The 22,846-nt window shown below is 36.6% G+C and overlaps 1 protein-coding gene across 2 annotated transcripts in view; it reads right to left on the bottom strand.

Moving 5' to 3' along the window:
- Nucleotides 1-490: 490 nt before the first annotated feature.
- ARSK (arylsulfatase family member K) overlaps nucleotides 491-22,846 on the bottom strand; it is a 49,419-nt gene continuing 27,063 nt past the window's right edge. Inside the window, exons 4-8 of one of the 2 annotated variants that reach the window (XM_002927865.4) lie at nucleotides 17,497-17,779; nucleotides 14,749-14,920; nucleotides 11,608-11,832; nucleotides 3,756-3,980; nucleotides 492-1,584 (exon numbers count right to left, since the gene is read on the bottom strand). In XM_002927865.4, coding sequence (XP_002927911.2) covers nucleotides 1,295-1,584; nucleotides 3,756-3,980; nucleotides 11,608-11,832; nucleotides 14,749-14,920; nucleotides 17,497-17,779 — 1,195 coding nt within the window. In that variant the 3' untranslated portion in view covers nucleotides 492-1,294. Of the gene's footprint in view, nucleotides 1,585-3,755; nucleotides 3,981-11,607; nucleotides 11,833-14,748; nucleotides 14,921-17,496; nucleotides 17,780-22,846 lie in introns of both variants that reach the window. The other variant, XM_019808595.2, reaches the window with a different exon arrangement.

Here is a 22,846-nt window from a genome sequence, read left to right as displayed (position 1 = left end):
TACTCAATAAAAAGTCATTTGGGTAGCCACCTTAAAATAACAAACTGAAGTTAGAGTTCTAATGTGGAATACATTCCAGATGGGGAAAGATCTAAGGACAAAAAATAAAACTCTAGAAGTTAAGTGGCAAATACCATGCTGAATACGTATGACATAAAATCCCAAAGCCATAAATGCAAAGATTCATAAGTTTGCGTGAAAATACCAATTTCCACAGGTTCAAAACACCAGAACAAAGTCAAAAGACAAATTACAAAAAGGAAAAAAAATGTGGAGCTTCTCTTACAGACCAAAAGCTAAGATCCAAAACCATGTGTGTAATTAAAAAGACAAGCAATAGAAAAACAGGCAAAGCATAGAAATAGGAAAGGTCGCAGTGAAGGAAATTCAAATGGCTATTAAATATATGAAAATATGATCTATCTTACTCATAATAAAAGAAATAAAAATAATATATATATATTTTTTATTTATCAGGTTGGTGAAGGATGTGAGGAAGTGCATCACTGGTGAGAATTTAAATTGGTCTAACTTCCCTGGAGGTAATTTGATATAATTTTGCTAGATACAGTCTTGCCCCAGCAATTTTACTTCTAGGTATTTTTAAGTGGGAGGAAAAAAAAAGAGCAAGATGCGGAACATTTTGTAGAGTAATCTACCTTTTGTGTGTGGAGGGAAAATACAAAGTTTGTTTGTTAGATACACGGTGTGTGTCTAAAAGGATACTTAGGAAGGTGGTTACTGTGGTTGCTCCTGGAAGGGGAACTGGGAAAGGAGGGAGACTTCAGGCTCATAGTTAACTCTTTTGTACCTTGTGTATATATTACCTATTTAAAAAAATAGTAATAAAGTCAGCCACACCCAGGATCTGTGTCCCATCAAATGCTCTGAATACTCCCATCAAATATACCCAAATGATTTATGCCCCCTGAGAGGCAAATAACTCATCAGACACCACCAAATACAAATAACTATTTTATGGTTCATAAATCATAAGATAATTGTTAAAATTGTCTATATTCCATATTTTTCAGAGGAACATAACTTTATACTATTTGCTTCCATCCTTTTAATACCTCCATTAAGTTGTTAAGTTAGTAAGAATGAGGTCCTGATAGTAATCATTTTTGAAAATATGTAATTCTGTAACGATTACTGTTTTATTTTAAAATAGAATATATTCTTTAAAAGGAACTAAAAATCAGTAATTATTAAAACAAACATATAAAAGCTAATCATGATCTCTTAACATATCTCTATTCGTTGCTCTCCAACATTATTTTCTAACCGTAGCTCAGATTTTAATAGGATTAATGGGGGTTTTAAGCCACCGATCAATCGCACTTTCATACTGCCTTGGTTCTTTCAGCCAGTCCTGATGCCACCTGAGGTTCGCTATAACATTTGAATAGTTCTGCCCTACACTTTGCTTCCACTTGATAAACTGCTCTCTGTTGTATTGGTGGACAGAGGCAGAAACCTTAGGGTAGTTTATAATGGAACGAAGCTTCTGATCCAAAGAATACGTAACTTCTGGAAATTTTGTAGCAATATTTGTTAGCTCATCTGGATCTGAGGAAAGATCTGGAAGAAAAAAATGAAATAGCTGTCAAAAGTTACCTGCTACAGAAACATATTTTAGAATATCATTACTCTGTGACAGATAATGTATTTGAATTTATTTTTATTTTCAATTCCTCTTAGCATAATAAGATAAAGGACAGTATAAATGGTAAAGTAATATACCAAAGGTGTCCAAATTACCTTCCTACTATCACCCTGCTCTCTCTTTTTTTTTCTTATCCTTTCCTAGATGACAGAAATAGATGAACTCTTATCACTAGTAAGCTGGCTTAGCCCTAATTCTTCCTGGTTTTGATGCCTTGTTTACTTTGACATACAGAGGGAAAAAAAATAGTAATGCTTTTATTGTCCCATTGCAACAGCCCCAAACTTGCCAGATATAAGAAGTCTTTACATAGTCAAGTCATATTCTTGCAATTTCACTTACTCTTAGTTTTCCATATACTTCAGCATCTTGTGCTTGGATTTTTGAACGTTTGATTCATCAACACTGTCCATTTAAGCAAACAGCCAAGGAAATAAGAATGTATTTCAATTGCTACCACCAAGAAAAGAATGATAAATATTTTGGAACATGATACCCTATTTACCTAGGTAAAAGGAAGTCAGAGAATATGACTGGATGTCAATCTAATTGGAAAAATCGCAAATCAAAGATCTTATGACAATTTACTTAATAAATGAACATTACATGTTGAGGGAAAAACCTCTATGGGCCTATGTGGTGTATTTTCCAGAAGAGCCCTGAAAACATTGATGAATTTGTTAGGTGATTTCAGATGGCACCTCTTTGGGAAAGGGAAGTCAGTGAATAAACCCTAGAGAATATAGGAAATGTAGGCTCACCCATTGATCCTTTTACAGTCACATCTGCTTTTTGCAGAAAATGTCCAATGAATGAGCAAGAGACGCCTATTACACATCAGGATGAAAATTTAAGGACTACCTTTTGAAGCCAAGAATCTCCTGCTCTTAGAGTTAAGAGGGGAGGGGGAGGTCAATCAGTTTAGCCCCTAAAGAATTATCTGGAGTTAACAATTTTGACATTTCTAATTGGAAAGGAAATTAGGGGGAAATGAATATTAATAATGGAGTATTTTATGTGAAAAAGGGGGGCAAAGGATAAATAAAACCTGAATTTAATAATGTTGCTTTAAAATTAATTCACAGGGGCGCCTGGGTGGCACAGCAGTTGAGCGTCTGCCTTCGGCTCAGGGCATGATCCCGGCGTTATGGGATCAAGCCCCACATCAGGCTCTTCCACTATGAGCCTGCTTCTTCCTCTCCCACTCCCCCTGCTTGTGTTCCCTCTCTCACTGGCTGTCTCTATCTCTGTCGAATAAATAAATAAAATCTTTAAAAAAAATAAAAATAAATAAAATTAATTCACAAAGGGGTGCCTGCGTGGCTCCATCGGTTAAGCGTCCAACTTTTGATTTTGGCACAGGCAGAGAGAGAGAATCTCAAGCAGACCCCCCTCTCAGTACAGGGCCTGATGTGGAGCTCAATCCCAGGACCCTGAGATTATGACCTGAGCCAAAATCAAATCCCCCCTGTGCACACACACTCTCTCTCACCAAAATAAATAAATCTTTCTTAAAAATTTAAAAAATAAAATTAATTCATAGAGTAGTGAAGATAGCAGTCATCTTTATAGAGTAGGAGCATGGATTTTGAAGTTAGATGTGGCTTAAAATCCCAGTTCTGTCACTTAGCTGTGAGACCTTGCACAGGTATTTGAATCCCTTTGACCCCTAGTCTTCTCTATAAAATGAGGATAATGGTATCATCTTAAATAATAAATGTAGAATGTCAGGATTCACAAGATATAGGGGGTTAATCTCCAGAACAGCTGAAATCAAGATATAATGAGAGGGTATTAACTACTATTTAGGAAAGATAACCATGACTATTAGAAGACACCTTGATCAGGGAAAACCATGGTTTCGATCTTGAGACCCCGATCAGAAGCCTTCAGACACTTGCTCTGAAATTCAGATGATTTGCAAAGCTGCACCTCACATGGGCAGCCTTTTGTAGATTGTCCTGGCATGAGAAGCAGCAGATATTTACTTATTTAACCAATGATTTCTGGATCTCTTGAGCAACACCATGGAGTCAGCTCATTCCATATAATACTACACTTAAAAAAAATATATCGACAGATTTACCGAAGAGCTGAGGCAATACTGAAGTGCCATCAGAGTAGGCTATATACTTCCATTGGTTAGTCCGAAGCATATATGTGGAAGCATTCACATTGCATCCATGGAATTCACTCAGAATCCAGGGCGGATGTAGGTTTTTGAATTTATGCTCATTCTTAAACAATTCTGATGATAATGGCAACAAAGAGTATCCACTCAGGTTCTGAGGCAAAGGAGCTCCAGCAATATCTATGTAACAAAATAACATAATATTTTTAAATACCTTATTCTTTCATCAGTTGAGATATATGTAAATGACATCATTAGATGCTATGGATACCAAAGACCATATATGGACATTGTAAATAGACGGCATAGGTCCAAATACTTACTTCATTAGCCATGTGGCCTTGGACATGATATTAACCACTCTGAACCTCCGTTTCCTCATTTGTAAAAGGGGAATAATAATCATACCTGTACTTCATATGCTTATTTTAGGTTTAAATATGATGACTTATGTAAAGTTCTGAGAACAGTACCTGATAGGAAATCCTCAACAGATATTAATCAGTCCTTTATTTCTGAATGATAAATAATTACAGTTGTTTCTCACATTTGTTCCACCAGATATTAAGATAAAAGACCTATATGAGAATGAGAAAGGGGTTTAGTAGTCATATGTTTGCAAAGAATGATTAAAATTAAGTATGTAAATTTATTGTAGATGTAAATGTATTGCTAATACATATCATAAACCTTTAAGGGTGGTATAACAGTATGCCATTTTTTCCAAAATTATTTGATGACATAACATTTTTAAGTAGCATACTGAGGGGCTAATAATATTTTGCAGAACATATGTTGGAAATCCTGGATTATACTGATGTAGGGAAAAATAATTTATTTTCCCCTTATAAACATATAAAACATAGCATGAGAAATGTCTAACTTAAAAAGAGGTATTTTTAAAAATTGCTTTTAAGGTACCTGGAACTCAAACTATCTTTTTCCTATAGAAAAATTACCATTAATTATGACTGGGTACTTGGGATAGTTCCAAAATGAGTTTGCAGTTGCTTTCCACCCCTTTTCTGGTTTCCATGTCCCATGTTTTTTTAGGTATAATTAAATATTTCCAATGAAAAACAAGAAGTAATATATCTGCAATGCTAGGAGTTAAACAAAATTGAATAAGAAAATTAACATGACTAAGTATTTGAGGAAAAATATGTTAATTACAGGAGAACCAGGAGGTCCACGAAGACCTCTATAAATCTTCTGATGCTACATGTTTTACATATAACGTAATTTAAAAATCCGTATTCTCCCATTTCCTTGGAAGGGGCATATTACAAGTACTAATCTTCTGCCAATCAATCATAATCACGGACTTTTTTGAAGAAAGAAAGAAAGAAAGATTAGAGATAGCTGGTTAAAAACAAAAGGAGTAAAGACATTAAAGAGGATGTGTGAGACAAAGGGACTGCCCGATAAAAGTCACTGAGCCACAAGGCAGTAGGCCACTACTGTGAGGTCTCCTAAGGAATGCAAGTAGTGGGGGAGCAGCTGGCTCAGGCTGGTCTCCTGGCAGCCTTCAGGGGGCACCACCAGTGAGGCGTAGGAAGGGAGAGAAGAGGACTTCAAAGATTACTGGGAAGCAGGGACCAATTGGTATATACCCAGGACTGGGAAGTTCCTGTATTCAGCATTTTAATAATCTCTAATGCTTAGAAATACCTTATTTCAGATCTATTCTTAGCCTAATTTTCCTTAAAAAAAGTTTGGAAGACTAAGAAAATTGACATGGTTTTTCCGTGTTTATATGAGAAGTCAGTAGTAAACTGTGAGAAGAGCGCAGTTGAGTTTTTTTTAATTCATTCAACAACCTAGGTGCTGTTCCAGGTGTAAGGAAACAACAGTAGAGAAGGCAGGTAAGCTCTGCTAGAGCTTACATTCTAAAGTGAGGAGACAGACGCACAAACATGTCAGATGGCGCTAGGTGCAATGAAGAAAAATCAAGCAGGGCAAGGGAGACAGAATGATGGCGAGTGTGTGTTCAGGTGCCGTTGTATATAGTGTGGTCAGGGGAAGGCCTCTCTGATGAGGTGACATGTAAACCCCAAGGAAGGGCCAGGGTGAGTCCCGTAGATACCAGGGGGAAGGGCAGCCCCCCAGGGCAGAGCAAATGTACCGATCCTGAGGCGGGAGCCTGCTTAGTCCACTCCCCAGACACCACGGAGCCCTGAATGGCTGGAGCAGAGTAGGTGAGGGGTGCAACTGTAAAGGAGGACTGAGAGATCATGTTGGAATCCTAGGCCCAAGGAGAGATTCTGAATTTTACTCTGTGTGAAAGGGAAACCAGCAGAGGCTTCGAGTAGAAGCATGCCATGCCTGACGCTAATGACCTCAGGGTGAATTGACTAAAAGTGGTCAGTGCAGCAGGTGGGTGGAGGAAGGTACTGCAGGAGTCCAGGCAAGAGAGAACAGTGACTCGTTGCCAGTCTATTAGTAGTAGTATTATATACCTTTGTAAACTGATGAAGAATAAAACCCCTGTCAAATATCCAGAGTATTTAATAAATGCTTGAGCTATTGATTAGCTTCTCTGCGCTGCAGGAAATGGGGTATTCACTTCTCATACATTTATCAGTGATGTCCTTAAAAGCACATTAGCCTGAACTGCATTTCAAAAGCTCTTTGATCTTCGTTTAAAACCCCTTTTCATACGTTTTTTCCTTCTGGTAAATCTGTCATTCGAATTCTGTTTTAAGTAAATTTCATCTTTCTTGGTAGTATAAGCAAAAATTAAAAGTAACTGCAGGATTCTCAATAAAGGGCCTTGAATTTAAAACACTGAACAAATGGGGGAAATGCAGACCTGGATACATATGATGGTTTCCTGAAGAGACAGAAGATTGTATTTCTTCCTGAGCATATGAGTGGATAAAAGACTAGACTGGTACGGCAGTGACGCACACTGCGTACATGTTTTAGGGCACACCGAAGAGTACAAACTACTAATGATGACATGCCTAACATTTAATCGTTTGCCATGTTCCAGTCATTGTTCTAAGCTTTGCAATAGCCGCTATTATATACACGTTATTGGTAAGAAAATTGGAGACCAGAGATGTTAAGTAACTTGCCCAAGGCCAATACTGAAGGAGGGATTTGAATTTAGGCAGTCTGACGCCAGGATCTCTGGAATCTTCAGTACGACAACACAAGTCTTGCTTTCCTGTAGTTACTCAACTTCACCATATTTTTAGGTAATAAAAACAAAATAGTCTGTGTAGAATGCTTCTCCCAACCCTCCACTAAGATCTTGTAGCAAGAAGGGGTTTGTAATTTGAATCCATCACAATTAAGCATTCTTTTAAACACAACTGCGTTTTTACATAATTACATTTTCACAATTCAAAAAACACGGGTTTCTCTTTTATGTGAGAGGAAGGCAGGTATTTTACAAAAAAGATCAACTATTAAAAGAAAAAAATTCACATGAAGTTAAGTTTAAAATAGAAAATCAAAACAATTTTAATTTTAAAGTGAGACGACCTTTATTTCTAATAAGCCAAAAGATGCTGATAATAGGTTATTAAAGAAGAAAAAATATGGGGGAGTAATTTTTAAAGAATAATCTCTGAAGTGATATCAACTTTAATAGTATAAAGAATTCCTGTTCGTAAAAATGGCACTCTTCTGCCAGTATTAGAAAATGATAATGTGAAAGTATACCATAAAGGACTATTAAGATAAACAGACTAAGAATACCCTTTCTACTTTATCATAAAATACCATTTTATAGGAAAGAAAAAAAAACTCTTTTAAAATACCTTTTATATTTTTTCCCCAAGTTTTTATTAATTTTACTATGCTGTGCAATACTAGTTTCAGGTGTAGTTAAAATACCTTTGAAAAACTATTTGTAAATTTAGACTTTTTAATAAAAGCATTGTAGCCTCTTAAATTTGAACAGGCTCTTCGTAGTAAGGTAGGTTTATGAAAACAGGAATCCCAATTGGTTTTTCCTATTTAATATCCTTCTCTTTGAGGTGTTTTTAATCACCATCTCTTATATGATATTTATGAGATTCATAAGGGAAGAGGAGGTCTGGCTGGAGGCTTTGATCTAAGAAATTTAATCCCATACTCTGTGTGTAATTTAGATTCATACAAAATAATACAGCTATGGCTAAGCTAATAAAAAAAGGGCCTTTAGAATCCTAAGAATAGATTATGTTTTATATCTATCGTAAACTCCTAATTGGTTAGAAGAGTCACCAAAAAAAGCCCCTTGTAGATACGTTATCACAATCTGTGATCTTATTTATTAAGCAGAGGTGAGAGAGAACATACTGTCCTACGGGTCCAATTTTTGAGTTAATCTTCACTGAAGTAGCTTTAAACTCTTCCAGTACTGACAACTTCATTTTAAAAGGTAGATTGAAACATCATATTAAACACACACCATCAGGACAATTCTGCCTTGTTGGCTGGTGAGAATGTTCAAGAAGGCAACAGTCTCTGTTTATGGCTATTCATCCTGGTGTAATTGTTACTAGTCTCCAAAATGTGCTAATTTGGACAATAAATTAGATACACCCTATCTCACTAAATAAAACAAAAAACCCCTGTTTATACAGTTTAAAGCCTCCATTTTCTTTCCGATAATTCATGGGGGCCATTCTCACATATCATGTCACCGTTTAAAATAAAATTGACTGTTTTTTTACCCAGTCTGTTACTACTTGGTATTCATATTGTTTCTGATTTTTTAACTTAATGCAATACTACAATAAATATCCATGGAGATAAATCTTTGTATATAGCTATAGGTTATTTTCTAAAATTGGAATTTCTAGGTCAAAAAGTATGCATATTTATTGCCTCCAGAAAATCTGTGCCAGTTTATACTCCCAGAAACAGAATAAGGAAAAGCCTATTTCCAGTATGAGATTTTCTTATATATATATATATTTTTTCTATATTTCTTATATACATTACATGTATCAATATATATCTTATAAAATATATATATTCTTATATATAGTCATATATATATATTCTTTTTAATCTTTGCAAACTCTGTATGTGAAAGAAAATTGGCTTCTTGTTTTAATATTTTTCTGACTACCGAGTTTGAACCTTTAAAATATCTTGGCCATTTGTGTATCTTCTCTTGTGAACTGTTTGTTTATATCTTTCGGTCCCTTCTTTAGTAGGGTATTTCTCTTTTTCCTATAGATTTGTAAGAGCTCTATGAATACCAATGCTTTATCACTTGAAAAAAGGTTAATTTTAGATAAATGATAATGTTGCCATGCTGTTTCCTGGTTCCAACACAAGGTTCTTGCTGTACCCCTTCATTATTACTTTCTACCTTATCTCCGGTTAATATCTGGTCAGTAGGATGTTTCAGTGTTTTATAGAAAAAGACCCATGCACAGATATTCTCCTTCCTGCCCCAACCACATAAATGTAATTTTTCCCCTTTGGTGATAAAAATATTTGTAATGAAACATATTATAAACTGTGCTAAAAGCCTGAAGATGCTAATTTCCAGTTTAGAATTAGAGAGACACTGATTTTTGGCTTAATTTCCTTTATTCTAGTTGGGCATATCTAATCAACACATGATCTAAATGCTGTTAATATATTCTGTAGGGATATGTGACTCAGAAGGAGTCTATTACGAAGAATCGGTGAAAGATAAAAATAAGTAAAAATCTACAGAGAACTGTGTGTTTTAGAAAATTGTAATAATTAACAAATTGCAGGAAAAAGAAATTGGAGAGCACCTACATAATTTCCAGAAGAGTAGGGAAGGAATGGAAGGAGTTTCTGGGAATGTTTGGTTTTGGCTAATGAAGTGCTTACTGTCATGCAACACAAATTAGCCAGGGATAGGCAGGTTATCCCCCTAGGTGTCTTATAAATCCCGCATTCGAACGAATTTTATTTAGTGTTTTCTTATATAATCTGTTAGCTAAATACATTGTGAAATCTTCCATTGTGAAATCTTGCAGATGCCTCTTAACTTTTATGATATATAAAATGGCAAGTAGTGTTAATGGTGGGTCAAAATTATAGAGTAGAAAATTTGCATTGTAGGCAAATATAAAACAATGTTTAAAGAAAAATGACTTAAACAATGCATATTAACACCTTACATATCAGGTGATAGGCTGACTAAGCACAGATAGAGTAGGACTCACTGCAGACAGCTCCCTGTACATAATGGTCAATTGAGCTGCTAGAGTCAGAAAGACAAACAAAATGTCATATATCACTAGGAAATATATTGAGGGGATACTGAGAAAGAATCAGCCCAACCTTTCATGATTGTTTGCAGTTCTGGTCACTGTCCTTCAAGAAAACAGAACAAAGCTAAAAAGTTCAGCAAATTTGGAAATGGGGTGGGGAGACTTCTACATGAGGAAAAACCAGGAGAGGAAACTACAAAGAGATGCCATCATCAAGAAGCCCCTGTTCCTAAGGGGACCTGGGTGGCTCAGTCAGTTAAGTGTCTGTGTTCAGCTCAGGTCATGATCCCAGGGTCCTGGGATCAAGCCCCGCATCGGGCTCCCTGCTCAGCGGGGAGCCTGCTTCTCCCTCTCCTGCTCCCCCTGCTTGTGCTCTCTATCAGATAAATAAATAAAATCTTTAAAAAAAAGAAGCACCTGTTCCTAAAACTATAAAGATGATAATAAGAGAGACACATACATAATCATATACACACTTCTTATCAAAACACAAATGAGGAAGTAACCAGGATTGCTTGAAAAGTGTGGGAGCCAGAAAGTGGCAGAGATACGGCTAAGTGTGATAATTGCTTTGGGATATAGGGGAACCAGCAACCAGTTTCAACTAAGAAACTGAAGAGATTAAAAATATCATCAGGCAAAAGAACAGCAAAGAAGTGTGTTCAAATATACAAGAAATGATGTAAAATAAAAGAGAAAGGGAAAAGGCACTGAAAAAAAAATTAACACTAAAGAATTTTAAGACCCTGGAACAGTCTTCAGTTAAATGAAGGAAAGGACTTCATAGCAGAAGGAAGGAGATGAAAAAGAACTTTCTTATGTCTTTGGTTTTCAGATACATGTTTCTTCCACATTTTGATATATACCTATGAAACATACATATCTTATGTTGTATTATCTTCTTTCATCAAAATCTATTTATAAATAGATGGTACTTTTTGTAATTGATGGTGCCTTAGAACAGAAGAATTTCAGTATTTAAATGTTACTGAATTTAAAGTAGTCTGCTAAATTAGATAGAGACTAACAGTTCTATATAATTTCCTCTGAATTTGCTGACGGTATTGTTCTGTTACCTTCAACAAAAACTGTTAACTACCCCTATCCATATGTTGCTGTTCTAGACGTATGGTTATGCTTATAGACATTAAAAAGCTAGTAAAGTTCTCAGCACAGAACAATGTAAAGATTCTGAGGAGAAACAGGTTCATACATCAGATTAAGAGACTTTTCTAACACTGTACAAAATTAGTAGTTTCAAAGTGGATAAAGTAATCCAGAAGGGAGCCACTTACACTTTTGAGAGGTGGTGGTAGAGAGTCACATGATACACAAATCACATCTGTAACATTATGAACCTGATTACCTTCTGTGGCTGACTTTATAGTCATGTCCTGATTGTGAATCTTCTGAAGGGAAGGATGGCTATAGTATATGAAGGCTACAGGAACCTGAGGGCGATCACCCCCATTTTCCAGATGTGGATCGGACTCACAGTTAAAGGAATTGCTCAAGGTTATGAACAAGTCAACAAAGTCTCTCACTACTTCGCTTATTCATTTTCCAACATTATTACAAATAAATATGTACAGAATTGTGTTACTTACCAAGCATAGTCGGGTAAATATCCACAAGAGAAACCACATTTGGTACTTGTAGGTTGGCCTTAATTCCTGGTCCCATCATCAGGAGTGGAACGTGGGCACTAGCTTCATACATACTCATTTTATAAAACTGACGATGCTCCATGGCCAGCTCTCCGTGGTCTGAGGTGTACATGACGATAGTTTTCTCAAGAAGATCTAACTGGCGAAGAGCTAAAATAATTTCTCCTACAATACAAATCAAGGTAAATCTTAATTAGCTTTCGGTTTGTGTCTATCACAGTGAGTTGTAACAAGAGGATGCTTCTTAACATCTGAATGTTAGCTAGTGTTCTTAAGTAAGTCATGCCACATTTCACATGCCTGCGCCTTACCTGACTGACGAGAGAGAGGAAGGAGAAAACGTAGTACCGATAGGATAAGTTTCTTCATTTGGAGATTATGCTGGCTTGCTTTCTATGTTCCTATCAGAGACTGGGGAAAACTTTCTTCCCCCCTTAGTGACTTAAATGAAAAAAAGGAAGACAACTCTAGATGTCAGCACTGTACTGCGTCTCAGACAATGAAAGGATTGGTATTCTCACCAACCCACAAATTCTGCTCCATGGGAGGTCAGAACTCTTCCTCCCTGCTACCCCTTCTCCCAGATCCCCAATTGGCAGGTCAGACTTAGCATATTCTTGGATAGGGAATAACTGGGCAATAAAATTCTTCTGACCAGTCCCTGTCTCTTAGTGTCCTCTTCCTTGTAATTAAGAGAATCACAGGAAGGCATAGTCCAGAGAGAAGAGTCATCCCTATTTTGGCAGTTTCCGAATCCTGGCCTACAGGGGTCTGTATTATTAAAAACAAAACCCACAGGTGATTCTGAGGTTCTGTCAAACTGAGACCCACTGTTCTATGGAGTTATTTACAGAGTGCTGACCATCAGGGTCTTTCAACTGGACAACTACAGTGGCTTCCTAATGGGTCTTCTTGCTCATGTACCTCTTTCCATCTAACTCTTGTACCACTTGGGTGGCTATCTTTCTAAAATATCTGATCATGTCATACCCCAGCTTAAAACTTCTTTGAAACTTCCCATTGTCTAATTCTTCAGCAAGCTCAGGACCCTCAACTACCCCCTAGACCTTTCCCTTTTATAGTCGCAAACTACTTAGAATCCCTGAACTAGTAATAATTAGGTGGGACTTTCTTGCCTCTGTACCTTGTCTGCTTGCTTCTGTGTGGAATGCCTTCTCTCCCACCTTCTACCTGGCAGATTCCCATTCTTCCTTTATGACCTAGCTCAAGCATTATCTCCCTGGTGAAACATTGCCTGCTCCTCCAGGTAGACGGAATCGCTATCCTCCAAGGCCTCTACAACTTGTATTCTGCTGTAGTTACAACAACACGTTACAAGTGCTGGTGTTTATACTCACTCCGTAGATGTTTACTGAGTTCTTACTATGTGCCAGGCACCATGGATGCAAAGCTAGGCACCTGGGATGCAGTCTTGATTAAGACTGAAGTCCCTGCTCTCATGAGGCTCCCCTCATTCAAGGGAAGCAGGCCATCAACAAGTAAATAGATGGAATAGTTGAAGATTATGATGTAAACAATCAAGATGATAAGGTAGAGAGTAAATAGGATGGTGGGGCTGGTATACTAACTTATGGTGGTTGGGAAGACATCCCCAAGGAGGGGATAGTTGAACTGACAACTAAAGATTGAGAATAGCCAGCTGTGTAAAAAGCAAAGGGAAGAGCATCCCAGGCAGAGGGAAAAACAAATATAAAGGCCCTGAGGTGGAGCAAGAGCTTAGTGTTTTTAATTAAAGTGTGATTTCATAATAATATTCAATTAGTATCAGCAGTGCCCCAAATAGTGCCTGATAGCTAGCTAGTGGGCACTAAGTATTTGTTGAACAAACACAGAGAACAATAAGAAATACTCTCTGGTGACAAGACTAGTGTGGATATCACAAGATATGACCTATTTCATAAACTTAGTAGTTGAAGTGAGCTGCTGCATTTTTTTTCTCTAAGAGACGTCAAGAGATATTCCCACACCCCCTGCAGCAACACTATATACATAGTAGTTCACCTTAGTGGAAATGGATGAATGGATAGCTGCAAACTTTCAAAAGTGATTTCCAGGGGCAAATGGGTGAATACTCATTAACATCGGAAAATATGAAAAAAATTCATTTGTGTGGATTTAGGATTAAAGAAATTTACTTTAAATCTCATTTGCATTTAAGATTGAGTATTTAGAAAAACCTTAGGACTTTTAATTCATATTATACTTGGTATATTATAAATAATCTATCCTTTTTTGGGGGGGGGCTTTCTGCTTTATACTTTTCTATTTTTGTCCAGTGAATGCTTTTTAAGAAACAGCCACTCGTTCACTCTCAAAATTTACTTTGTACAGAAGAGGTGCTTCCCTCATTACACTAATGCAATTTGCATACTCCAAAGTATAGCAAAATATGAAAATACCTTGTTAGATGATTTTTTTAAACCAAGGGTTCTCCAATCTAAACTGGAAACTGCCATTAACTCTACAAATGAGTAAGGAAAACATTTGCTTGACAGTCATCTTATGGAAGCAGGTAGGGTTTTGAGCTGAACTGGGGAAGGAATTCAGTATGATTCTGGACCAGAATACACATGGGGAAAATGATGTCAGGTTTAGTTAAATCTTGCTTTAAAGGGCCTGGGAAGAATGGTTTTGTTTTCTAATTATTACAAGTCTGGGAGAATTCACAAGATTCTGTGACTAAACTCTTATCTCTTAGAATCTAAACTGCCTTACAATTACCTGTCACATTTGTACCTGTATTTGGCTAAATACGATTCCTGTTTAAAGCAGGTAATAGCCTTCTATGGTCCTGTCTTTATGTATGAACGAATCTAAGCATTTATTAATTTATGAGTAATTAAGATAGAAAAGGCTTTTTATTCTTTGATTAATAATGCAAACTATTCAATTTTTATATGTGTCAAGTTTTTGCAATTCTAAGCCTTTAGCATCTAAGCAACTGTTGTAAAAACATTGTCTGAGGAAGTTCATACAAGTCAGCAACCAGCATGATCAAAAGTTGTTGGAAAAACATTATACTTTTTCTTCATTTAATTGCTTATTAAATATACCACCTACCAAGCATGGCATCTGTCTCAGCACACATAGCATAATAAAAGGCCCTAATATTTTTAATTTCTTTTTCTGTAAACTTTCCAGTGCAGTTTTTTGTATAAGAAGAGTAATAATCTATAGGGTGCATTTCTGACAGAGGCAACCACTTTGGGATTTTGATGGCATCATAAGAAACCTGAAAAGGAGAGAAAAACAAGGTAGTAATGTTCTTCTCTTCCAACAAGGATGCATGGTGAATTAGACAATGCTTAATTACTTAGGATCGTGGAAGAAAATAGTTACGAGTTATGTAAAGAAAATAGTAAATCAAATACATAATTAGGAACAAATTGTTAATATTCCTAGTAAAAACAAAAGGTATATATTAATATCTGTATACATAGTGAGACAATTGTGAAAATTATTTTTATAACTATAATTTCCATTATACAATGAAAAACATTAGCTATTTTAGACATTATTCAGTCCAGAAAAAGTACCCAAGCTTTTAAAAAAATTTTTAATTAATTTATTTTTAAAAGATTTTATTTATTTGACAGAGAGAAGGAGAGAGAGAGGAAGCACAAGCAGGGGGAGCCACAGGCAGAGGCAGAGGGAGAAGCAGACTCCCCACCGATCAGGGAGCCAGATGCAGGGCTTGATCCCAGGACCCTGGAATCATGACCAGAGCGGAACGCAGATGTTTAATCATCTGAGCCACCGAGGCGCCTACAAGCTTTTTAATATAGTGTGTGACTCACTCAAAATTCCAGAATCAACAACCTGAGAATCTAGATTCTGTTCCAAATAATTCGCTAGTAGAACTGCCAATATCTAGTGAGATAGCCAAATGTTTGCTAAGAACAAATACAACTTTTTAATACATATGAATGCTTATAGTTTTCATGAAAACAAGACTAAACTTAAGTCATATCCTTCTTTTAGTCATGTGACTTAAAAAACTTAGATATCTACTTACTATTTACTTACAAGTTATTTGATTCAGTTCATTAGGCTAGTACTAATTTTTCAAGATAGAGCCAATTACAACTTTTTCCGAAAACATGAAGTATCTACAATTTTGACATTGTTTCCTTTGAAACAGGGTTAACTAAACAGCATTTCTGATTATAGTTTTTAAAGCAACTTAAACTTCAATTTAAGTTGATACCTTTCAAAACACAGGTGGTCCTCGTTTGCATGGTTCAGATGTGCATGGATTTCATTTACCACAGTTTAAATAACACCAGTCCCCCAACAACACGAATTTCAATTACCAAAGTATATCAACTGTGAGTTACTGCATAAAGTACAAACTTTCACATTCAAATACTGCTAATTCTTTAGTTTACAGATCCCTGTATATTACAGGTGTGTGTCCCAATCAGGGACTAATCGTGTCATTTTTTTCAAAGTCTACCAGTGATTGGTCCCTGGATATCGTTTGTTCAGTATGCATACATACAGCCAAATGTGTAGTTGGGCTGTCTCCTTGTCTCTCGGTGAGAACTCCATGTGACATTTTACAAAAATGGATAATCGAAAAATGGGATTGGTCAAAAAAGATGAATGTACAGTAAAGAAATAAAAAAGTGGTAACACTGTATGTGAAATCTGAATCAAACCTTAATTAGAATTATAGAAAAAAGAGCCAACCTGGGAATGTTGACACTGCCACCATTTGATACACTCTAGCTATGCAGCCAGAGGAACTTAGTGAAGATAAACTCACTGATAAAAATAGGAAGGTCGTTGCAAAACAAAGGGATGAACACATCCTAGAGAAAGTGACACTGGCAGAAATCTATAGGTTAAAAGAACTCTCAGAAATAGATCATGACTTGGAAGTGCAAAAGGTAAAATGTTGGAAGGTGATCCACATTTAGAAAGGGATAGGACAGTCTGCCAAGACTTGGAGAAGATGCTTGCTCCTTACCTTGTTATACAGTGAGAAGACAAGCACTGTTCAAACTCTTGATTTGTTTTTTTTCAAAAACCCAAAACACTTTGATTCTTACTATTTCTAGTGTCTTCAGTTACAGTGCATTCAACATTAGTTTTATTGTTTTTTTTTTTCATTTCCCTGCACATTTATAACCCAAAGCAAGAGAGGTTTAATGTTTTGACAAATGTTTTTAAGAGTCCTAGAAAAATGGTCATTTTCTCAATTGACTGTTGAGATCTCTTTGTACAGTTTCAGTTTGCATGGTCACTTTTACCACCCTGAACTCTGCCAAGTGAAGACTGCCTGCCTGCACTATTAAGAGAACATCTTTTAGTTTCTTTCTTTTTCATTTTTTTAAAAAGTATTTTATTTATTTAAGAGAGAGAGAGAGCTCACAAGCTAGAGAGGCAGGGCAGAGGGGGAGGGGCAGAGGGAGAGAGAGAGAATCCTGAGCAGACTCCACACTGAGGTAAGAGCCTGACCTGGGGCTTGATCCCAAGACCTTGGGATCATGACCTGAGCTGAAACCAAGAGTTGGACACTCAACCAACTGAGCTACCCAGGCACCCCAGTTTCTTTTTTTATAGACACATTATATATAAATGTGTTCAAATCAGAAGTAGATTACTGAGTTTTAATACTTATTTTATTTCTTTAAAATTGCCCCCTTTGTTTTTTGCCAACCAGTTATTGGTCATATTTGATTGACTAAGATACAGAATTTTCAAATTTTTCTTTAAATTGATAATAAAAGAAACAGTGGGCAAGTACCAATATACAGCTTATAATGTTAACTAGTACTTTTGAGCACACAATAGTATACTTACTTTTTTAAGCCAGTGAAGAGATGTATGAAATGTTGAAGATCCAAAATTTTCTCCTGAAGATGGTGAAGGATATGGATGTGGTAAATTTAATCCCAAGTACAGAACAAATGGTTGAGTGTAATTACTTGCTTCCTTCCTTAACCAATTTACTGCTTTGTCTGTATTCTTCCAGTCCCTTTCCATTACTCTTACTTTAGTCTTTTTAGGGATAAGATTAACCATAGGTCTGCCTTCTTGTCTGAGTAAGAAAGCAACATCTCTTGTCCATGCTTCAACACGGTTGCTGAGGAGGCAAAAAACAGGTGTATTATAAGGGACTAAAAAGGTAAAAATACTGACTAAGCATAAGTATAAGAAAGCAATATGGAAAACAATTTTAGACTCAGTCATGTAAATGTTCAGGCTCACTACACTAGATCTCATTAAAAGAGTTACTGAGACTTGAAAACACAAAATCCAGGAAAAAAAATGACAAGAATCAAATATTCACCTATGTGTTCTTTAAAACTAAAATAAATTATTTAGAAGGGTTACTTTTTCTTATAACAAGATATTTAATAAAATAAAAAATGTGTCAAGTTCCTAGTATTTCTCCTAAATTTTCTAGCAATTTTTTTTCCGTCAGAAGAAGAGAGGTTTTTATTTTTATTCTAGTATAGTTAATTTACAATGCATATTTGTTTCAGGTGTATAATATAGTGATTCAACAATTGCACATATTACTCAGCGCTCACCAAGTTAAGCGTACTCTTAACCCTCTTCAACTATCTCACCCGACTCCCTACTACCTCGCCTCTGGTAACCATCAGTTTGTTCTCTATAGTTAAGATTCTGTTTTTGGTTTGTCTCTTCCCCCCCCCCCGCCCCTTTGTTTATTTGTTTTTTAAATTCCACATACGAATGAAATCATATGCCTTTGTCTTTCACTGACTGGCTTATTTGCTTAGCATTATACTTTCTAGCTCCATCCCTGTTGCTGCAAATGGCAAGACTTCATTCCGTATTATGGCTGAATAATATTCCACTGTGTGTGTGTGTCGCATCTTCTTTATCCATTCATCTTTTGATGGACAGTTAGTTTGCTTCTAAAATTTTGCTATTATAAATAATGCTGCAATAAACAAAAGGGTGCAAGTACAGCTTTGAATTAGTGTTTTCTTATTTTTTGGGTAAATACCCAGTAGTGCAATTACTGGATCATAGGGTGGTTTTATTTTTAACTTTTTGAGGAAACTCTATACTGTCTTCCACAGTGGCTGCCCCAGTTTGCATTCCTATCAACAGTGCACCAGGGTTCCTATTTCCCCACATCCTCACCAACACTTGTTTCTTTTGATTTTAGCCATTCTGGCAGGTTTGAGGTGATATCTCATTGTGGTTTTGATTTGCATTTTCCTGGTGACGAGTGATGTTGAGCATATTTTCATGTACCTGTTAGCATTGGGATGTCTTCTTTGGAGAAATGTCTGTTCATGTCTTCTCATTTTTAATTGGATTATTTCGGTTTTGGTCTAAGAGATTTTGTACATGAACCTTTTATGGGATATGTCATTTGCAAATATATCTTCTCCCATTCAGTAAGTTGTTTTTATTGGTTCTTACCTTTGCTGTGCAGAAGCTTTTTATTTTGATGCAGTCCCAACAGTTTATTTTTGCTTGTTTCCCTTGTCTCAGATGTATCTAGAAAGATGTTCTTATGGCCAGTGTCAGAGATATTACTGCCTGTGCTCTCTTCTAGGATTTTTATGGTTTCAGTCTCACATTTATGTCATTAATCCATTTTGGGTTTATTTTTGTGCATGGTTTAAGAAAGTAATCCAGGTTCATTCTTTTGTAGGTAGCTGTCCAGGTTTCCCAACACCGTTTGTTAAAGAGACTGTCTTTTTCCCTTTGTATATTCTTGCCTCCTCTGTTGAAGATAAATTGACCATATAATTGTGGGTTTATTTCTAGGCTTTGTATTCTGTTCTGTTGATCTATGTGTCTGTTTTCATGCCAGTATCATATTGTTTTGATTATTACAGCTTTGTATTATAACTTGAAGTCTAGAATTGTGGTACCTTCAGTTTTTTCTTTTTCAAGATGGCTTTGACTATTTGGGGTCTTTTGTGGTTCCATACAAATTTTTGGATTGTTCTAGTACTGTGAAAAATGCTGGTGGTATTTTGATAGGGAGTTCACTAAATCTGTACATTGCTTTGGGTAGTATAGACATTTTAATAATGTTTGTTTCTCCAATCCATGAACATAGAATGTCTTTCCATTTCTTTGTGTCATCTTCAATTTCTTCCATCAGTGTTTTATAGTTTTCAGAATACAGGTCTTTCACCTCTTTGGTTAAGCTTATTCCTAAGTATTTTTTTTGGGGGGGTGCAATTGTAAACGGGATTGTTTTCTTTATTTCCCTTTCTGCTGCTTCATTATTAGTGTATAGAAATGCAATGAATTTCCATACATTGATTTTGTATCCTGTGACCTTACTGAATTCATTTATCAGTCCTATAGTTTTTCAGTGGAGTCTTTAGGGTTTTCTATATATATAGTATCATGTCATCTGCAAAGAACAAACGTTTTATTTCTTTCTTACCAATCTGGATGCCTTTTATTCCTTTCTCTTATCTGATTACTATGGCTAGGACTTCCAGCACTATGTTAAATAACAGTGGTGAGAGTGGACATCCCTGTCTGTTCTTTGACCATAGAGGAAAAGCGCTCCATTTTTCGCCATTGAGTACGATGTTCACTGTGGGTTCACATAAGGCATTTATTATGTTGAGGTATGTTCCCTCTTAAAATACTTTGTTGAGAATTTTTTTTTCATTATGAATGGATGTTGTACTTTGTCAAATGCTTTTTCTGCATCTACTGAAATGATCATATGGTTTTTATCCTTTCTCTTATTGATGTGATGTATCACATTGATTGATTTGTTTATACTGAACCACCCTTGCATCCCAGGAATACACCCCATTTGATCATGGTGAATGATTTTTTTAAATGTATTGTTGGATTTGGTTTGCTAATATTTTGTTGAGGATTTTTGCATCTATATTCATCAGAGATATTGACCTGTAGTTCTTTTGTTGTTGTTGTACCTTATGTGATTTTAATAATCAGGAAAATGCTGGCCTCATAGAATGAATGTGGAAATTTTCTTTTTTCTATTTTTTGAAAAAAGTTTGAGAATAGGTATTAACTCTTTTTTAAATATTTGGTAGAATTCACCTGTGAAGCTGTCTGGTCCTGGACTAATGTTTGTTGGGAGTTTTTTGACTATTGATTCAATTTCATTGCTGGTGATTGGCCTGTTTCAGTTTTGGTAGGTTATATGTCTCTAATTTACCCATTTCTTCTAGGTTGTCCAGTTTGCTGTCATATAAATTTTCATAATATTCTCTTACAATCCTTTGCATTTCTGTGGTGTTGGTTATTTCTCATCTTTTGTTTCTGATTTTGTTTGAGTCCTCTCTCTCTCTCTCTCTCTCTCGATGAGTCGGGCTAGAGTTTATCAATTTTATTGATCTTTTCAAAGAACCGGCTCCTGGTATTGATCTATTGATTTTTTTAGTTTCTATATCATTTATTTTTGCTCTAATCTTTATTAGTTCCTTCCTTCTGCTGGTTTTAAGTTTGGTTTGTTCTTCTTTTTCTAGCTCCGTTAGGTTTAAGGTCAAGTTGTCCCCTTTAATGTTTCTTGTAGGGCTGGGTTAATGGTCATGAACTCCTGTAGTTTTTGCCTGGGAAACTCTTTATCTCTCCTCCTAATCTGAATGAAAGCCTTGCTGGATAGAGTATTCCTGGCTGCAGATTTTTTCCTTTCAGCACTTTGAATATATCATGCCAGTTTCTTCTGGCCTGCAAAGTTTCTGTTGAAAAAAATCTGCTAATGGCCTTATGGGGTTTCCCTTGTATATAACTGCTTTCTCTTGCTGCTTTTACAATCTTTCTTTATCACTGCTTTTTGCCATTTTAATTAATATGTGTCTTGGTGTGAACCTTCTTGGGTTGATTTTGTTGGGGGAGCTTTGTGCCTTCTGGATTTGAATTTGTTTCCTTTCCCAGATTTGGGAAGTTTTCAACTACTATTTCTTCAAATAGATATTCTGCACCCTTTTCTTTCCTCTTCTTTTCTGGGACGCCTATAATGCAAATGTTATTATGCTTGAAGTTGGTGAGTTCCCTAAGTCTATTTTCATTTTGCATTTTTTTTCCCTCTCATCTGCTCAGCTTGATTATTTTCCATTACTCTGTTCTCCAGGTCACTGATTTGTTCTACTCCTTGTAGCCTGCTATTTATTCCATCTAGCGTATTTCTAATTGAAATTACTGTGTTCCTCATCTCTGATTGTTTTTTATCCCTGTGTTAAGGATCTCACTGATGTCCTCCAATCTTTTCTCAAGTCCAGTGAGTAACTTTATGATCATTACTTTAAATTCTCTATTAGGCATATTACTTAGCTCTGTTTCACTTAGGTCTCTTGCTAGGATTTTGTCCTGCTCTTTCGTTTGGGGCATATTCCTCTGGCTCCTCATTTGGCCTAACTCTCTGTGTTTGTTTCTGTGTGTGAGGAAAGTGAGCCATGTCTCTTGCTCTTAAAAGTAGTGGGTGGGGCATGCACTTTTTTAACAAAGTGGCACTGGTTCTCCTCCACAGGGGATTGACAGCTTCTGCAGAGATCAGGCCCGCTGGGGCCACTCCGCATGGCACAAGCAAGCTCGGTTGCAGTGCTTACAAGTTGTGCAGGCTGGTCTTCCTCCACAGGGGATGTGCAGCCACTGTGGAGACCGAGGCCCGCCTGGGCTACTCTGTAAAGTGTGTGCCAGTGTGGGGTGCAATTTTAACAAGGTGTGTGTGTGCTCTGTGGGTGCTGACAAGCTGGAGTCAGCAGGACCCAGGCTGTGCAAAGGGCAAAGTCCGGAGATACAGTGTTGGCAAGGTTTGTACTGGTTATCTGGGGGAGGGGCCCCACCGTGCTGGGACTGAGGCAGACCCACCTGGAGGGGGAGGGGCATGGTGTCAGCAAGTTAGGTGCTTATGCTACACTGGTTTCCACAGGTGGCTGTGTGTTTATGCTGGGGGGTGGGGGAGTGAAATGGTGACTGCCAGCTCCTTTGTTCCAGGAGATGTCCCGCACAGAACTCTGAGTTTGGTAAATAACTGTCCCTCCTGCATGCTCCAGGTGCTTTTCTTTTTTTATATATATAATAATTTTTTATTGTTATGTTAGTCACCATACAGTACATCCCAAGTTTTTGATGTAAAGTTCTATGAGTCATTACTTGTGTATAACACCCAGTGCCCCATGCAATACGTGCCCTCCTTAATACCCATCACTGGCCTATCCCAATC

Source organism: Ailuropoda melanoleuca, chromosome 3 (assembly GCF_002007445.2).
Source record: "Ailuropoda melanoleuca isolate Jingjing chromosome 3, ASM200744v2, whole genome shotgun sequence".
Classification (NCBI taxonomy): Eukaryota; Metazoa; Chordata; class Mammalia; order Carnivora; family Ursidae; genus Ailuropoda; species Ailuropoda melanoleuca.
Note: the sequence above shows the minus strand (reverse complement) of the source record. Positions and strands in the feature narration are given on the sequence as shown.